The 18,756-nt window shown below is 44.7% G+C and overlaps 1 protein-coding gene across 1 annotated transcript in view; it reads left to right on the top strand.

The window, feature by feature from the left end:
* The first annotated feature begins 12,909 nt into the window (after positions 1–12,909).
* The window catches only part of CNOT10 (CCR4-NOT transcription complex subunit 10), a 58,488-nt gene continuing 52,641 nt past the window's right edge, over positions 12,910–18,756 (top strand). Inside the window, exon 1 of the mRNA XM_019984947.2 lies at positions 12,910–13,191. Coding sequence (XP_019840506.1) covers positions 13,170–13,191 — 22 coding nt within the window. The 5' untranslated portion in view covers positions 12,910–13,169. The remainder of the gene's footprint in view (positions 13,192–18,756) is intronic.

Here is an 18,756-nt window from a genome sequence, read left to right on the forward strand (position 1 = left end):
AAGGAGAAGGGGATGACAGAGGATGAGATGGCTGGATGGCATCACTGACTCGATGGACGTGAGTCTGAGTGAACTCCAGGAGTTGGTGATGGACAGGGAGGCCTGGCATGCTGCAATTCATGGGCTCGCAAAGAGCCGGACACGACTGAGCGACTGAACTGAACTGAAGAGGCAAGCGAAGTTGCTTTAGTCACGTCCAACCCTTTGCAACCTTATGGACTGTAGCCTGCCAGATTCCTCTGCCCACGGGATTCTCCAGGCAAGAATACTGGAAGAGGTTGCCATGCCCTCCTCCAAGGGATCTTCCTGACCCAGGGATTGAACCCACGTCTTTTACGTCTCCTGCACTGGCAGGCGGGTTCTTTACCACTAGCACCGCCTCGGAAGCCCAGGATGTAGGTATACACACCTGTCCCAAAGGTCTAAACTCACTCCGTCCAATACATCTGTAATGAGAGCCACAGATGTGGGAGGTGTATGGAGAGTTGGGGACCAGGTTCAAGGCCAGTTCTGAGGTTTAGTGTGATAAGGTCTTGGAATGGGTGCAGCGGTGGCTGTAGACACGGGCATAGGTTCCTCAAGAATGGACGGTGAAACCGGAAGGCCTGCGCCCAGGCCGCTGATCAGGTCTAAGGATCTGGTGAATGATCCCCGAGACTACGAGGCACTGAGCCTTGTCCTGCATCCACAGCTCTGAGTTCAGGGATGTCACGGACCAGGCTGTGTTTACTGAGGTTCGGCGGGGTAATGACCAGTCACGCGGAGGGTGCCCCACAGTGAAACCCCATAGGATTTAGCTGCTGTGTTGGTGAGAGTCACCTGGCCTAGCACGTCCCAGGCTGATACACACACACAGAAGTCTAGGCCCAGGAGGGCCCGCTGACTTCCCGGAGGCTGAATGTGACCCTGGATACCCAGACGTTCCCATCTGCTCCTCACTCCACCTCCAGCACACACATCTACGGTGAGATTATTTAGGGTCTGAAGCTTGCACTTCTCTTCATCGCACAGAATGCCGCTGATCAACTGGTTTTCTGACTGCTCAGTTCCTTCTGAATCCCCCAGGTAGAAAAAACACGTTGGGTTTACCCAGTGGATGACTGGGCTTGGCTTTCCTTCCCTTGGCACCAATTACTAACATTCATCAATGCAGCCAGCAAACCCCAGGGAGGAAATGAGGCTGTCCACAGCCTCCTCCCCATCACAGCCTCCTCCCCATCACAGCCTCCTCCCCATCACAGAAGGTCCAGGGACATTTAAAACAGTTGTTTACAGACTTCCTTGGTAGTGCGGTGGCTAGGACTCCTAGCTCCCAGTGCAGGGGGCCCAGGTTCGATCCCTGGTCAAGGAACTAGATCCCACACACTGGAACAAAGAGTCTTCATGTCACAGCTAAAGATCTCACACGATGCAAGAAAGATTGAATATCCCCAGTGCCACAGCTAGGACCAGGTGCAGCCAAAGAAATAAATATTTTAAATTAATCAATTACAAAATAAAACAGTTGCTTAATGTTACCTCTTAATTGGCAATGGCCGAGCAGTCCTAAACACAAAGAATATGAAACAATTCATAACAGGGATTTACAGGTACTGACCTACCTAATAAACTGGGCATTCCTGAAGGAGGTTGACTGGAGTGACAGACAGCAGTTCTGGAAAGAAAAATGACCACGAGAGAGAAGTCTTGTTTAATTTACCTAAAGAGTATCCGCATTTGGCTTTTCTTCCATCGGCCCCTTCTATTGACAAATTGTATCTGCACAGCTACTGTGCAATGGAAGACAAGGTTCACGTGTAAAGATGTTAGTTGTGAGACTGGGTGAAATACCAGAAAATCAGAAAATATCTCAACGATCATTGTGAAGGATTAACTAGATAAATCAGGACACACTTACACCATGGAATACTAAGTAACTGTTGAGGAAAAGGTAGAGAAAACAACAAAAGGACAAAAATACATGAGAAAGAACAGTTTTTAAAACACTAGACGAGCATGTGTGCTAAGTTGCTTCAGTCATGTTCGACTCTTTGCAACCCACCAGGCTCCTCTGTCCATGGAATTCTCCAGGCAAGAATACTGGGATGAGTTGCCATGCCCTCCTCCAGAGGATCTTCCCAAACCAGGAATCAAACCCACTACTCTTATGTCTCCTGCACTAGCACCACCCAGGAAGCTCAAACACTGAACATCAGGGGATAAACGACGGTGATCCCTGCGGGACAGGAAACAGAACTCTTCATACGGCCTGTCTGACTCCTCCCTGCCCCTCATTCTCTCTGCTCAAGCCAAGGAGTCTATGTCCATCTCTCACACTCAGTAGGATCCCTCCCATCACCAGCCTTTGCACCGGCTCTTCCCTGTCCTTGTTCATTTCTACCTTTCAGATCTAGCTTCTTCAGGCTTTCTCTGAGTCTCCTGACTCCTGGACTAGGTCACACCCCCAAAGAAGCACTCTTAGAACAGTATTTTTCCGCTCCTCCTGCTCCTCATTTGTTACAAAATATTATTACAAGAACACCAACCTATTAGCCCTGATGATATCACAACACCAACATTTCTAACATAAACGTACAGTTTTCACTCCATGTTATTACAGGATTTATGTAGGACTGTACATGATGAAATAGTAAATTTAAATGACACAAGCAAAAATCAAATCAGATTTATTCCTTAGTTTCATTTAGAAACTGAAGCAGTTAGGATTGGTATTATGTGATTCAGCATTATGTTTCAGCATTATGTGATAGAACATCCAAATTGACAATGAATAAATCTTGCATGCGACACACACACAAATACAGTCTGGAACTGGTGTGGAGTGTCTAAGATAACATTAGGAATGCAGGTTCTTTAAGCTTTACACTCCTGTATCCCAAAGACCTTGGCTTCAGGGTCTAAGATAGCTGGTAGAGCTCCAGCCATCACATTTACAATCCAGACAGTGGGATGGAGAATTGGGAGAAAAGAGAAAAAGACATGCAACAACCTTTTAAAGCAGTAGTTATGTGGTTATACCTGGCTGCCCGGGAAAAGTGGGAGAAGGGAGTGTTTGACAAGTGAAAATTACATACTGTATGACTTTGGGTTTTTTTGTTACATTCAACGTTTTCTTTTTTACTGGAGTATAGTTGATTTATAATGCTGCGTTAGTTTCTACTATACAGCAAAGCAAACCAGTTATACACATACCCACACTTTTCTAGATTCTTTTCCCACATAGGTCATTACAGAGTACTGAATAGAGTTCCCTGTGCTATACAGTAGGTCCTTATTAGTTATCTACTTTATACACAGCAGTGTGTATATGTCAATCCCAACCTCCCAGTTCATCCATCCCACCCTCCCTGACTGTATGACTTTGGAAGATGAATGCATTTGGGGTAAGTGGCCAAGTCTCTACTTCAGACATGTTCATGTTTTACATATTTTTAAAGGTGGGGGAATGTATGATTCTCAGGAACTTAAGAAACTGATTACCAGGGGTAAGTGGTTGGAAAAGGGTAAAAAGAGAGGACTGGGGAATGGGGCAGTGCAAGTGAGGCGAGGCCTACCTTCTCTGAGGGTGGCTTCTTGTTCTAGAATCATGGTAACGTGGGTTGGGAGGAACTGAGAATGACTAGTAAAGGCCACAGGGCTTCTTTTGAATATGATGAAAATGTTCTTGAATTAGACTGCAGGGGTGATCGCACAACTTTGTGAATATATTAAAAATCACCAAACCGTGCACTTTAAATAGATGAATTGTGGGACTTCCCTGGTGGTCCAGTGGCTAAGACTCCGTGCTCCCAATGGAGAGGGCTTGGGTTCGATTCCTGGTCAGGGAACTAGATCCTACATGCCCTAGCTAAGGGTTCACATGCCTCAGATAAAGATCCCATGGGCTGCAATGAAGATCAAACATCCTGCATGCTATAACTAAGACCCAACGCAGTCAGATAAATAAAAATAAATATTTTAAAAAATAATAAAATAAATAAATAGATGAGTTGTATGGTACATAAATTATATATCAGTATAGCTACTTTAAAAAAAAGAAGCAAAGATAAGCAAAGAAACTGATGAACATAAAGGTGTATTTAAAACACATACACACACACACAAAATAAATAAATAAAACACATACACAATGACAACAGCCAAACTGGGGATTAAGAACACAGTTCTGCTTAACACTTCTGCTTCATACCAGTGCGTGCTTAGTTCCTAAGTCGTGTCTGACTCTTTTTGACCCTATGGACCGTGGCCCTCCAGGCTCCTCTGTCCATAGGATTCTCCAGGCAAGAATACTGGAGTGGGTTGCCATTTCCTCTTCCAGGGGATCTTCCCAACCCAGGGATTGAATTAGCATCTCCTGCATTGGCAAGCAGGTTCTTTACCATTGAGCCACCGTAGAAGTATAATAATGGACAATCATTAGGGCTATGTGCTCCCATGGGCACACGTGGAATAATTTTTATTTCAGGCATATGAAGGCATGCAGTTGATTAAAACATACTGAACACATAAAAAATGAATTCTGAATAATTTTTTAGAAAAGAAATAGCCATAGAGATTGTCAGGACATCAAGTGACTCCTTGGAAAATTGATAATTATAGGGAAAGAACTAAGTATTCCTCCTGCCTTTCTGATATACACTGAATTTCAGTGTAACCGAATATCTCTGTGGACAAGGGAAAGGTTGTCAGTGAGGAAGAATTCTAGCAGGGCTAGAACCAGGGAAAGGCGAGGGAGATCCTAGCGTGTGAAATCTATGGATTCTAGTTAAGAGATGCAGGAGTGTCAAAATTTGAAAATTGTTTCAACTATTAGCGAAATAACTGATTAACACAGCGGTCACTAGCGCTTCTGAAATCATTAGGGAAAAGGCTGACAGGAAATGTATAAAGATCAGACAGGCACTATACAAACCCAAGGAACAATCTTTTTCTTAATTTTTTTGGCCATGCTGCAAGGCTTGTAAGATCTTATTTCCCTGACCTGGAATCAAACCCAGGCCCTTGACAGTAAGCTTGGAGTCCTAATGGCTGGACTGCCAAGGAACTCCCTAGGATCAGTTCTTTTTTTTTTTTAATTTTTTAAAATTTATTTTTTAATTGGACAAAAATTGCTTTACAATGTTGTGTTGGTCTCTGCTGTACAACACAAATCAGCCATAATTATACATATACCCCCCTCTCTCTTGAGCCTCCCTCTCCCCCTCCCACCCCTCTAGGTCACCACAGACTGGGTAGGATCAGTCAGATTCTACCACACTGGGTAGCGTCAATGTCAACGTCTCTCACACAGACACACACATACACACACACAAATGGGATAGCAGGACTTCACTGCTTACCCAGTGATTAAGACTCTGCACTTCCAATGCAGAGGATGCAGGTTCGATCCCTAGTCAGGGAACTAAGATCCCACATGCCACACAGTATGGCCAAAAGCTAGACTAAACTAAACTAAACTAAACTAAAATACACATTAAAAAAAAATGAGAGACTTCCCTGGTGGTAGCAGTTAAGAATCCACCTGCCAAGGCAGGGGACATGGATTGGATCCCTGTTCCCAGATGATTCCACATACTGTGGGGTAACTAAGCCCATGCACCACAACTGCTGAGCCCACGCCCTAGGGCCATGCTCCACAAGAAAAGCCACCACAGTAAGAAGCCTGTGCACCGCAACTAGGGAGAAGCCCCCAGACACTGCAACTGTAGAAAGCCCACATGCAGCAACGTAGACCCAGAGCAGCCCAAAGTAAATACAATTCTTTTAAATGAGATAGCAAATATCATATACCTCCAGACAGTGATGCAGAAAGTGCACAGCACCACCCAGTAAGGATTCTCAAGGGAAAAAAAAATTGAACCATAATATAATCAAGCCTTTAAAACTGATCTCGGGCCAGCTACCAGGGAAGATGGCTCAGTGGTAAAGAATCCACCTGCCAGGGCAGGTGACACAGGACCAGTCCTTGAACTGGGAAGATCCCACATGCCCCGGAGCAACTAAGCCCATGCACCACCATTGAGCCTGTGCTACAGAGCTCAGGAGCCACAACTACTGAACCCCAAGTGCCCTAGAGCCCACAGTCCACAAGAGAAGCCATTGCAATGTCACATCAGTCGTGTACGACTCTTTGTGACCCCTTGGACGGTAGTCCACCAGGCTCCTCTGTCCACGGGATTCTCTGGGCGAGAATACTGGAGAGGGTTGCCATGCCCTCCTCCAGGGGATCTTCTGGACCCAAGGACTGAAACAGCGCCTTTTACGTCTCCTGCATCGGCAGGTGGGCTTGCTACCATTAGCAGCACCTGGAAAGCCCCAGTGAGAAGCCTGCACACCACAATTAGAGAGTAGCCCCCACTGGCCACAACCAGAGAGAAGCCTGAGCAGCAAGGAAGGCCCAGCACAGCCAAAACTAAATAAATAAAAATTACAAAATTACAAAACTGACCTCTAGGGCACAGGAAATACTGAGCATAAAGGAAGCAATACACCAGATCTCAAAGGAAGGATCTTATATTGGACTTTAATTTCATCAACCAGTCAATGAAAGAAAAAATAAAAGGGGAGGAAACTGCTCTAGATTAAGAGAAACGTAAGACTTAAAAGACTTATAAGAAACACAAGAGACATAACCAAATAAAAGGGATCTTGTTTGATCCTGACTTTAAACAGAAATTATATAAAGAGCATTTTTATACAATAGAGGAAATTTGAGTACAGCTTGGTAATTGAATATTAAGGCATTATTTGAAATTTTGTTAGATGGGATAATGGCATTGTGGTTAGGCAAGAAAGTATTTGGATATTCCTTTCGAGGTTGCATACTGAAGTGTTTAGAAGTGAATGGGTATGATGTCTGGGTCTTGCTTTAAAACATTCCAGCAGCAAAACATCAGAAGAGGAAAAGAGTAGACAAAACAAGTCCATGATGAGATGAAGCTGGGGGTGAACACACAGAATTTGTTACATTTTCAGCAAAATCCCATCTTACAGTGTGCAGCCTAGAGAAAGTCTCATAACCGTGCACACGGGCAAGGGTGGGCTCTGTGGCTATGTTTGTACTTTTTTGGTTGCACCTTTTGGGTTAGCCAAAAGGTTCAATCGGGTTTTCCCAATAAAATGAAAATTGGAAATGACTTAAGAGTCTTGTCCATAAGAGACAAATCTGCTAACGGGAGGAGCCAGTCCTGTCTGCAGGCATTCCCTCCTCTTCCTACTTAATAAAACCCCGGTTTTATTGATCCCCCACATCAGTGTCTTGTGGATGCATCGCAATGAACCCAAGGCACGCATTGGACTCTCTTTGTCCAGTAATTGATCCAGTGGTGGGCAGGCAACCGACCTGACCAAGGAGAACTAAGGGAAGAGTTTGGTGAGAGGCTTCTGGGGACAATTCACTACTGCACTGATTCTGAGACACATTCTTTCATTTCTGAAATTGGCAGGCTTCTCACAATCAATCTGTCAGAGGACTGCTGTGGTATATGAGCCATTCCCCACATGTGTGCAAACTTGATCCAAAAGCCTACTGGTTTGTGACATCTTCTGGTAAGATCCAGAGAATGTCAGAACTAAAACCTACGGAATGGGGCTCCTTAAGATAACTGGTGATTCTGTGAGGAGGCTGCTGTCCTGCCAGTGTTCCTGGGAGCACAGAGAGAGGTGTCTTGGGGAAGAAGACAGACGGGGAAGGCACTGAATTGAAAAGCAATTTAAAGTGGAACTCTGGGGGGAAGATGTTCTGAAAATGCCATAACTAATTTAGATCATTTCTATTTTCTTGTTTTGTATGCTCAAGAGTAACATACAATATTTTTAAATTTTATGTTTTTGTCTCAAAGAGGTATTTTAGAAGCACCAAATAAAAATTCTAAGGGATACGAAAGCATTAAGTCAGTTTAATTGTTGGCACTCTTTATTTTTAATAGTAAATTGATAGCATCTTGGGTTTGATGAAACGTGGTACCTACTTGTTAGAGAATAAAGCTAGAAAAGGAAAATGCTTTGCCCTCTTTGTCTGCTTCCTGCTTTGGGTACCAAGACAGGCAAGAGTACGATGCTCAGACTTACGGCAGCTATCTTGGGACCGCAAGAGGAAGACAGACAGAATCCCAGGGACGCCAAATAGCATCTTGACATTGTGAGTCACTGACCTACCACTGAAACAGTCTACCTACAGATTACTCATCAGTGAGATAATTAATGCCTTTTCCTGTGTTTTAATTTTTTTTTTTTAATTTTGGCCACGCTGGATAGCATGCATGATCCTAGTTCCCTGACCACACCACCTGCAGTCCCTCTGCAGTGGAAGCATGCAGTCTGAACCTCAGGACCACCAGGAATGCCCTTTATCATTTATGAGACTTTTATGTAGGGATCATACCACCAAACTATACCTAAGTGATAATGATTTGGTGGAATACTGAACGGTAGTTAAAATAAACTGTACATGTTGTTTAATATAAGTATATATTACATGTTTATGATATACTTTGTATAAATATTATATATTATGAATACATATTTTTTGCAGGTTTGATCCCTGGATCCAGAAGATCCTCTGGAAGAGGGCATGGCAACCCACTCCAGTATTCTTGCCTAGAGAATCCATGGACAGAGGAGCCTGCTGTGCTGCAGTCCATGGGGTCGCAAAGAGTTGGGCACGACTGAGTGAACTGAACTGATGAATATATATTTAAATCTTAAAAAATGCAGTGTTGGGCTAAAACAGTTTCAGAATGGCCCTATCAGTGTGATGTTTATATAAAGTTTAATGAATGAAAATAAATGTTTTTTATGTGTATATTATGTTTTAAACATGGACTTCAGGGAAACATACCATCTTTAGAGCAGTGGCTACCTCTGGGAAGAGAGTAAGGGAAATAAAATCAGGAAGGGAATATAAACTGGACTCATCTATACCAGTGATGATTTTCAAAAGAAAATGTGGTGAACATTGACACTGGTCAAATCTGAGTGGTAAATAAACATCATAACATATTCTGTACTTCCCTATGTTCTAAAATCTCTCATCATCATGATCAAATTTTAATTACTCGATTTTTCCATATTTATAGTTGCAATAATTTCCAGAATTCATGTTTCAGAGAGTAATAAAAATATGTTTAATATATTTTTTCCTCACTTGTAAATTGGAAATATCCTCAAGGAGAAGAAACCACTGAGTCACTAAAAAAAATTTCTACCTTGGCAGTTTGATACAGAATCAGATGTTGGTAATGTTTGTACAACTTTGTGAATATACTAAAAACCATGAAATTGCACATTTTATTGGGTTGGCCAAAAAGTTTGTTCACTTAATAATGCATTGTTCAATAAGGGTCTTGGTGAAAATAAAAATGTGCCTTTTTTACTTAAAACTAAGCGAACTTTTTGGCCAATCCAATAAAAGGGTGGATTGAATGGTATGTGCTTATATCTCAGTTTTAAAAATTAGGTGCCAAAAACACCCCAAACCAATGACCTCTTATTTTTCATGCTTCTGGGGGTTGACTGAGCAGTTTTTCTGCTTCGTATGATGGGAGCTAGGATCACTCACCTGACTGCATTGATCTGGCAGCTGGTTTGAGTTGGAAGGTTCAAGAAGGCTTCATTGTTATGTCAGGAACCTTGGTGCTGGCTGTCAGTTGGGGCACCTTGGTTCTCCTTCCCATAGTCTTTAGCAGGACAGCCTTGCAGGATGGCAGGTGAGTACAAGAGCGGAAAAGTGAACGCTGCCATGCCTTTCAAGGGCTAGAACCAAAATTGGCTCAGGATCACTTCTGCATTCAGTTGGTTCAAGCACGTCACAGCTCATCTTCAAAGCAGGGGGAAGAGCAGCACGTGTCTATGGGGATGGGAGGAACTGTTGGCAACCATCCTAGGAGACAGGCTTCCACAAGTGGTGAAGACCACAGAGGTTTGAGGCACTGTGGGTACACAGCCATACCATCACTAGCTGGACGTGAACTGACTCGTCATGGCTGGTGACACAGCAGAGACCACTGACATTCTCCATCTCCCACTTCTGAATCAACTCTTCTCCCTCTCTTTAAACGAGGGAGAGCTGCCAATTTTGAAAGATGAGAGACAATACCCAAGATGTCTTCAATACAGGCGAATTCCAGAAACTTTAAAGCTGAATGTAGAGGTTAAGGTAACAGTTGCTTATAGTCTTGTTACTTGGGAAAATGGGTTAACATCTGGGCCTCATTTTCCTGATCTGTGAAATGGAAAAGGACCCACAGCGGGGACCACATGTGAGCAAGTGCAAACTGGCTCTGCTGACAAGCCTGGAGACTAAGAAAGTGAGACATAATTCTGCTAGCAGAACGTCCCCAGCTGGACATACACAGCTCTCACAGGATATGAACATGTCCAGAGAAGCTTATGCCATGATTGTTGTGGCAACAAGACAGAAACAAAGCCCTCCACATGCACAACAATGATGGATCACCTCCTTCTTCTGACATGAGAGGTGCTGCCGCTTGACCAAGGGTAACTCCAACCTTGCTCTAATCCTCCTGCCTCCTGGATAAAAACTAAGACACTGGAACTCTGATCGTCTGCTTCCTGAATGCATCCAATTCCAAACTGCCAACCCCCCAACTTCCCTAATCCTTCTTTAAAATCATCCAGCAAGTGCCCCAATTCTATTAATTTCCTGCTAATTCCTTTTTTATTGGGAGGCTCCTCACAGCAGCAAGATCAATAAACACTTCAGGTGTCTTTTTATGTGGGTTCTAACATACTCATCAAAAGACATACTAGAATATTCATATTGACCTTATTAGGCATAGACAAAATACCCAACTACTCAGCAATAAATGAATACCTCAATTATGATACATTTGCGTAATGGTACATTACATAACAGTGAGAAACTAACTTTGCTCAACAACGTGGACAAATCTTGTAAGCTGGAGCAAAAGAAGCCAGATTCTCAAGAAAATATACTGTGATCCACTCTTACTCAGTTTGAAAACAGGTGAATAATCAATGGGGTTAGCCATCAGTTAGGAATCACCCTTGTGGGGGGGATGGGAGGAGGCAGGAGGGGGCTTCTACAGGTGGGTAACCTGTCATCCTTTCTCTGGGTGCTAGTTATGGCGATATGCTGAGATGATGAAAACTCAAAAATCAGTGTTTATGCTTTGTGTACTTCTCTGTGTATATGTTAATATGAATTAGTAGTTGTTTTTTTTTTTTTAATGGGCAACCATGTTAAAGGGACATGGAGCAAACCTGAAAAAGCTCCCAATTAACAAAGCTGAAACAATTTGGGCAACAAGATCATGTAATATTGGGTTATAACCACAATATAAAATAAATGTCCATGTAAAGAGGATGTGGTTTATATAGCAATGGAATACTATCCAGCCATAAAGAAGAATGAAATAACGCCATTTGCAGCAACATGAATGGCTAGTCACTTCTGTGGTCTTTCTCCCTAAAACCTATTACCCTAGTCTCACCATGAAAAAACACTGCTGCTTCTGCTAAGTCACTTCAGTCGTGTCCAACTCTGTGCGACCCCCATAGACGGCAGCCCACCAGGCTCCCCCGTCCCTGGGATTCTCCAGGCAAGAACACGGGAGTGGGTCGCCATTTCCTTCTCCAATGCATGAAAGTGAAAAGTGAAAGTGAAGTCGTTCAGTCGTGTCCGACTCTTCGCGACCAGGCTCCTCTGACCATGGGATTTTCCAGGCAGGAGTATTGGAGTGGGTTGCCATTACCTGTATAGACCCAAATCCAGGTCCATTCTTCAGAAGTCCTCACCTGCTGCTCCTAAGTCGCTTCAGTCGTGTCCGACTCTGTGGGACCCCATAGACGGCAGCCCACCAGGCTCCTCCGTCCCTGGGATTCTCCAGGCAAGAACACTAGAGTGGGTTGCCATTTCCTTCTCCAATGCATGAAAGTGAAAAGTGAAAGTGAAGTCGTTCAGTCGTGTCCGACTCTTCGCGACCAGGCTCCTCTGACCATGGGATTTTCCAGGCAAGAGTACTGGAGTGGGTTGCCATTACCTGTATAGACCCAAATCCAGGTCCATTCTTCAGAAGTCCTCACCAGTACTCTTCAAAGCTGTCAAAGTCATCAAGAACAAGGAAAATCTGAGAAGTGATCAGTCAAGAATAGCCTAAGGAGGGAACTCCCTGGCAGTCCAGTGATTAGGAATCGGATGGCCGTCTAGGTTAGATACCTGGTGAGGGAAACTAAGATAGCACAAGCCGCAGGGCACAGTCAAACAAAAGCCTAAGGATACATGAATAAATTTAATGTGGCATCTTGGACAAGATCCCGGAACAGAAAAGGGACACTAGCTGAAAAAAAAATTTTTTTTAATTTTTTAAACGCTGAATTTAGTTAATAATAATATATCAACCGAGGTGGTTTCTCATATGTGACAGACGTGCCTCAGTAGGGTACGTCTTGAATAATTATTCAAGATGCTCACAACAAGGGCAACTAGGTGAGGAGTACGCAAGAGCTCCAAGTATCATCTGCAATTTTTCTGTAAATCTAAAACTTCTAAAATAAAATGTTTTATTTTGCTTTCAAACACGGACCCGCAACTGGGCTTTCTCACAAAGCTGTGAGAAATTATTACAGGTGTACAAGCCAAGTGCAAGGCTCAATGCTTAACACATAGATATGAGGTGTAGTTGTGGTTTCACGTGAAATAAGGGACAAGAATTCCAATACTCATCAATTGTTACCAACTGTTATCAGTGTAAGCACAAGGGACCCCGTACAGCCCAGCCCGGCCAGCACACGCGCAAACGACCGAGTGCGCGCGCGCGCGCGCGCGCGCGCCGCGGGGGCGGGGCACCGAGGACGCTGGCGTAGGGCGGGGCCAGGCGCAATTCCCACGCTGGCCTCGGCGCCCGGAAGTAGTGTGTCAGGGGACTCCGCGGGGCGGAAGCCGCGCATAAGTGGAGGCAGTGGCGCCGCCCGGGCAGGGGACGCTGCTGGTGCTGTTGCTAGACGACGCGAACTAGCCTTCGTCACTTCCTTAGCCCGCCGACTGCCCACTCCCCAGGCCGGAACCCAGGGGCCCGGAACCGGGGTGGGCGCAGGCTCGTCCTCCGACGTCCAGGACAGCAGCCAGCTGGGCAGCTGGAGTGGAGGCCACGCCACCTGCAGGGAAGAATCCGAGCCGAGGCGGGAAGATGGCTGCAGACAAGCCGGCAGGTGAGGTGCCCGCGCGCTGGAGCGGCGGGAGCGGGCAGACCCTGCGCTGCTGCCGCGGGGCCCCAGTTGGGGACTTCGTGGCTGCTCTCTTTGGGGCGTGCATTTCTCTCCCGTAGACCCTCCTTCGGCCGCCGCTAATGTGAGTCTTTGGGCCCCAGGTCCAGTAGTTTCTTACCAAGTGCAACACGAAGCCGCTTCTGTTCGCCTTTGCCTTGCTCTTCGGAATTTCTTTGGTTTAAAAAGCATGAGTCTAGATGGCCGTTTCACAGACTTTTCGGCTTCCCACTGGGGAAGGCAGAGCAAGGAAAGTTCACCCCGGAGACGCAGTGCCGTGATGCCCGTGGCTCAGGCTACGGCACTTAACTGGGTGACTTCGGCCACACCAGCCTGCCTGTGGTCAGCGACGTCCTGTGTAATTAACTTTGTCGAAACCACTTATTGAAATAGACATAACGTTATCGTGTCTCACTTCGGTCTGTGCTCTCTAGTGCCTTGTTATTTAGAACCTTTTTCCCTCTAGTTCATCAAGATTAATCTCAACGGTTTTCTTTATGGATTACTATTCCATTCCTAGACTCTTCTCTATTTGAGGAATATAAAATTCTTTCCTGCCTACCTCTGGGACGGTCTTGATACCTGTTTCCTGTAAGAAAATAATGTTCTCTGTGGCATCCATCCACGTTTTGTTGGAAGGCGCTTAAATTACGGGTTTTAGAAGTGGTCAACACAGACTTTTTACAATAAAATTTATATATTTTTTAAGAGGGAAAAGAAAATGTGCTCCAGGATTTTTTAATTAGATCCTGATCTCAATAATTGACAAACTGGATTTGATATTAAAGTGAGCCAATCCTGATACATGCGTGTGTGCTCAGTTGCTCTTTTCAACCCCATGGACTGTAGCCCGTCAGGCTCTGTCTATGAAATTTTCCAGGCAAGAATAGTGGATGGCGTTGCCGTTTCCTACTTCAGGGGACCGTGCCAATCGTAATACAGGTACAGATAAGTAAAATCATTAGAACATCTCTTCAGTAATCTAAGAAAAACAAGAGAAAAGATCTAGAAAGCAGGGCTAAGCATTTAGAGCGTGCTAGAGAATTTTAGGTAGGCTGATCAGGAAAAGCCTTTCGTGAGGTGATGGTTGAGCCCAGTGAAATGGAGTGAGCCTCATGGAATGGGGAGGGGTGGGTTGAGAGAAAGTTCCACGCAGGGAATAAGCTTGGCCTGTCCAAGTCTGACGGAGAAGGCGATGGCACCCCACTCCAGTACTCTTGCCTGGAAAATCCCATGGATGGAGGGGCCTGGTGGGCTGCAGTCCGTGGGGTCACTCAGAGCCAGACACGACTGAGCAACTTCACTTTCACTTTTCACTTTCATGCATTGGAGAAGGAAATGGCAACCCACTCCAGTGTTCTTGCCTGGAGGATCCCAGGGACGGGGGAGCCTGATGGGCTGCCATCTATGGGTCACACTGAGTCGGACACGACTGAAGCGACTTAGCAGCAGCAGCAGTCCAAGTGTGAACCAAGGGGACCAGCATGTTGTTGTTGTTTAGGTGCTAAGTCATATCCTACTCTTTGTGATTCCATGGACGGTAGCCTGCCAGGCTCCTCTGTCCTCCACTCTCTCCCAGAGTTTGCTAAAATTCTTGTCCATTGACTCCATAATGCTGTCTAACCGTTTCATTTTCTGCAGCCCCCTTCTCCTCTTGCCTTCAGTCCTTCCCAGCATCAGAGTCTTTTCCAGTGAGTTCACTCTTCACATCAGGTGGCCAAAGTATTGGAGTTTCAGCAACAATTATTATATACTAATAAATATATATATATTTATTTGCCAATGAATATTCAGGCTTGATTTCCTTTAGGATTGACTGGTTTGAATTCTTTGCAGTCCAGGGGGCTCTCAAGAGTCTTCTCCAGCACCACAGTTTGAAAGCATGAATTCTGAAGTACTCAGCCTTCTTTATGGTCCAACTCTCACATCCTTACTAGAAAAACCATGACTACTAGAAAAACCGTAGCTTTGGCTATACATGCCAGTCTATCACTGCTTCCACTTTTTCCCCTTCTATTTGCCATGAAGTGATGGGACCAGATGCCATGATCTTAGTTTTTCGAATGTTGAATTTCAGGCCAGCTTTTTCACTCTCCTCTTTCACCCTCATCAGGAGGCTCTTTCTTTCCTCTTTGCTTTCTGCTATTAGAGTGCTATCATCTGTGTATCTGAGGTTGTTGATACTTCCAGCAGTCTTGATTCCAGCTTGTTATTTCATCCAGCCTGGCATTTCACACGATGAGCTTTGCATAGAAGTTAAATAACCAGGGTGACAATATACAGCCTTCTTGTACTTCTTTCCTAATTTTGCATGTCAGTTGTTCCACGTCCAGTTCTAAGTGTTGCTTTTTAGCCACATACAAGTTTCTCAGGAGACAGTTAAGGTGGTCTGGTAATCCCATCTCTTTAAGAATTTTCCACAATTTGTTGTGATCCACACAGTCAAAGGCTTTACTGAAGCAGTTTTTTTGGAACTCCCTTGCTTCTTCCATGTTCCAAAGAACATTGACAGTTCCATCTCTGGTTCCTCTGCCCCTTTGAAACCCAGCTTGTACATCTGGCAGTTCTCAGTTCAGGTGCTGTTGAAGCCTAGCTTGAAGGATTTTGATTATTACCTTGCTAACATGTGAAATGAGTGCAATTGTACAGTAGTTGGAACATTCTTTGGTGTTGCCTTTCTTTGGGATTGGAATGAAAACTGACCTCTTCCAGTCCTGTAGCCACTACTGAGTTTTCCAAATTTGATGACATATTGACTATAGCACTTTAACAGCATCATCTTTCAGGATTTGAAATAGCTCAGCTGGAATTCCATCACCTCCACTAGCTTTGTTCGTAGTGATGCTTCCTTCCTAAGGCCCACGTGACTTCACATTCCAGGATGTCTGGCTCTAGTTGAGTGACCACACCACTGTGGTTATCTTAGTCATCATGACCTTTTTTGTACAGTTCTTCTGTGTATTCTTGCCACCTCTTAATCTCTTCTGCTTCTGTTAGGTCCATACCATTTCTGTCCTTTATTGTGTCCATCCTTGGATGAAATGTTCCCTTGATATCTCTGATTTTCTTGAAGAGATCTCTAGTCTTTCCCATTCTATTGTTTCCCTCTGTTTCTTTGCACTGGTCGCTTAAGAAGGCCTTCTGGTCCCTCCTTGCTGTTCTCTGGAACTCTGCATTCAGTTGGGTAGAGCTTTCCCTTTGTCCCTTGCCTTTCATTTCTTTTCTTTCCTCAGCTATTTGGAAAGCCTCCTCAGACAGCCACTTTGCCTTATTGCATTTGTTTTTCTTTGGGATGGTTTTGTTCACTGCCTCCTATACAGTGTTAAAAACCTCTGTCCATAATTCTTCAGGCACTCCAGATCTAATCCCTTGAATCTGTTCATTACCTCCACTGTATAAGGGATTTGATTTAGGTCATACATGAAAGGCCTAGTGGTTTTATCTACTCTCTTCAGTTTAAGCCTGAATTTTGCAATAAGGAGCTCATGATCTGAACTACATGCAGCCCCAAGTCTTGTTTTTGCTGACTGTTTACAGAGTCTGCATCTTTGGCTGCAAAGAACATAATCAGTCTGATTTCGGTATTGATCATCTGGTGATGTCCACGTGTAGAGTCTTCTCTTGGGCTGTGGGAAAAGGGTATTTGATATGACCAGCATGTTCTCTTGACAAAACTCTGTTAGCCTTTGCCCTCCTTCATTTTTACTCTGTGGCCAAACTTGCCTGTTATTCTGGGTTTGTCTGGACTTCCTACTTTTGCATGCCAATCCCCTATGATGAAAAGGACGTCTTTTTTTTTGGTGTTCGTTCTAGAAGCTCCTCTGTCCTTGGAATTCTCTTGGCAAGAATACTGGAGTGGGTAGTCATTCCCTTCTTCAGGGGATCTTCCTAACCCAGGAATCAGTCCTGGGTCTCCTGCATTGCAGGCAGATTCTTTACCATCTGAGCCACTAGGGAGGCCCATAGGTCTTCATAGAACTGGTCAGCTTCAGCTTCTTCAACATCAATGGTTGGGGAATAGACTTGAATTACTATGATGTTGAATGGTTTGCCTTGGAATCGAACCGAGATTATTTCATTGTTTTTGAGACTGCACCCAAGTAATGCATTTTGGACTCTTGTTGACCATGAGGGCTACTCAGTTTCTTCTAAGGGATTCTTGCCCACAGTGGTAGATGGTCATCTGAATTAAATTCACCCATTCCCCTCCATTTTAGTTCACTTATTCCTAAGATGTTGATGTTCACTCTTGCCATCTCCTGCTTGACCACGCCCAATTTATCTTGATTAATGGACCTAACATTCCGGGTCCCTATGCAGTATCGTTCTCTACAGCATCAGACTTTACAGCCACACGCATCCATAGCTGAGTGTTGTTCCCATGTTGGCCCAGCCACTTCATTCTTTCTGGAGCTATTGGTAATTGCCCTCTGCTCGGAGAAGGCAATGGCACCCCACTCCAGTACTCTTGCCTGGAAAATCCCATGGATGGAGGAGCCTGGAAGGCTGCAGTCCATGGGGTCGCTAAGAGTCGGACACGACTGAGCGACTTCACTTTCACTTTTCACTTTCCTGCATTGAAGAAGGAAATGGCAACCCACTCTAGTGTTCTTGCCTGGAGAATCCCAGGGACGGTGGGGCCTGGTGGGCTGCCGTCTCTGGGGTCACACAGAGTCGGACATGACTGAAGCGACTTAGCAGCAGTAGCAGCTTCCCAAGTAGCATATGAGACACCTTCCAACCTGGGGGCTCACCTTCCAGTGTCATATCTTTTTGCCTTTCATACGGATACTCATGTCCATGGGTTCTCCAGGCAGGAATACTGGAGTGGGTTGCCATTTCCTCCTCCAGTGGACCACGTTTTGTCAGAACGCTTCACTGTGACCCATCATCTTTGGGCCCTGCATGGCATGGCTCATAACTTCATTGAGTTGCAGAGCCCTTTCACCACAATAAGGCTGCTATCCATGAAGGGAAAGGTGACCAGCATATTCCTTCTCAATTTACGACATTGTCTCTCCCCCAGCTTTACCATTCCTGCTTGTCCATATCAGTGCCCTTGCCTGGAATGACCTTTTAGCTCTGAAATCTATCTAGGTTTCAAGTCTTACCTCCGTTATTCTTCTACTTAATCATTCTTTGGTTTGCCAGAATTGAGTGCCAAGCCCTGCCTTTGATGTTGAAGAAATGGATGTGACACAGCCCCCGCTTTTGACGGTCTGCTCTTCAGTCTGTTAGAGACAGCCCTGTAATAGTGACACTCCCACTTGGGAAGAGCTATTAATGTGTGTCACAGAAAAATAGGGTTTAGAGTGATTGTTGCTTTGATTGGTGTAGGCTTATAGCCCACACTGTAGGAAACTTCCTGCCTGGATAACCAGGTTGACTTTGTATTAAGTAGGTAAGGATAGAGTTAAATAAAACAAAACTGGAAGCCCAGAGACTGAAACCAGCTAATGTTGTGGATTAATTTATTCAGTAATATTCACCAGTTTAGCCTACCCTGCCAGG

This window comes from Bos indicus, chromosome 22 (assembly GCF_029378745.1).
Source record: "Bos indicus isolate NIAB-ARS_2022 breed Sahiwal x Tharparkar chromosome 22, NIAB-ARS_B.indTharparkar_mat_pri_1.0, whole genome shotgun sequence".
Lineage (NCBI taxonomy): Eukaryota > Metazoa > Chordata > Mammalia > Artiodactyla > Bovidae > Bos > Bos indicus.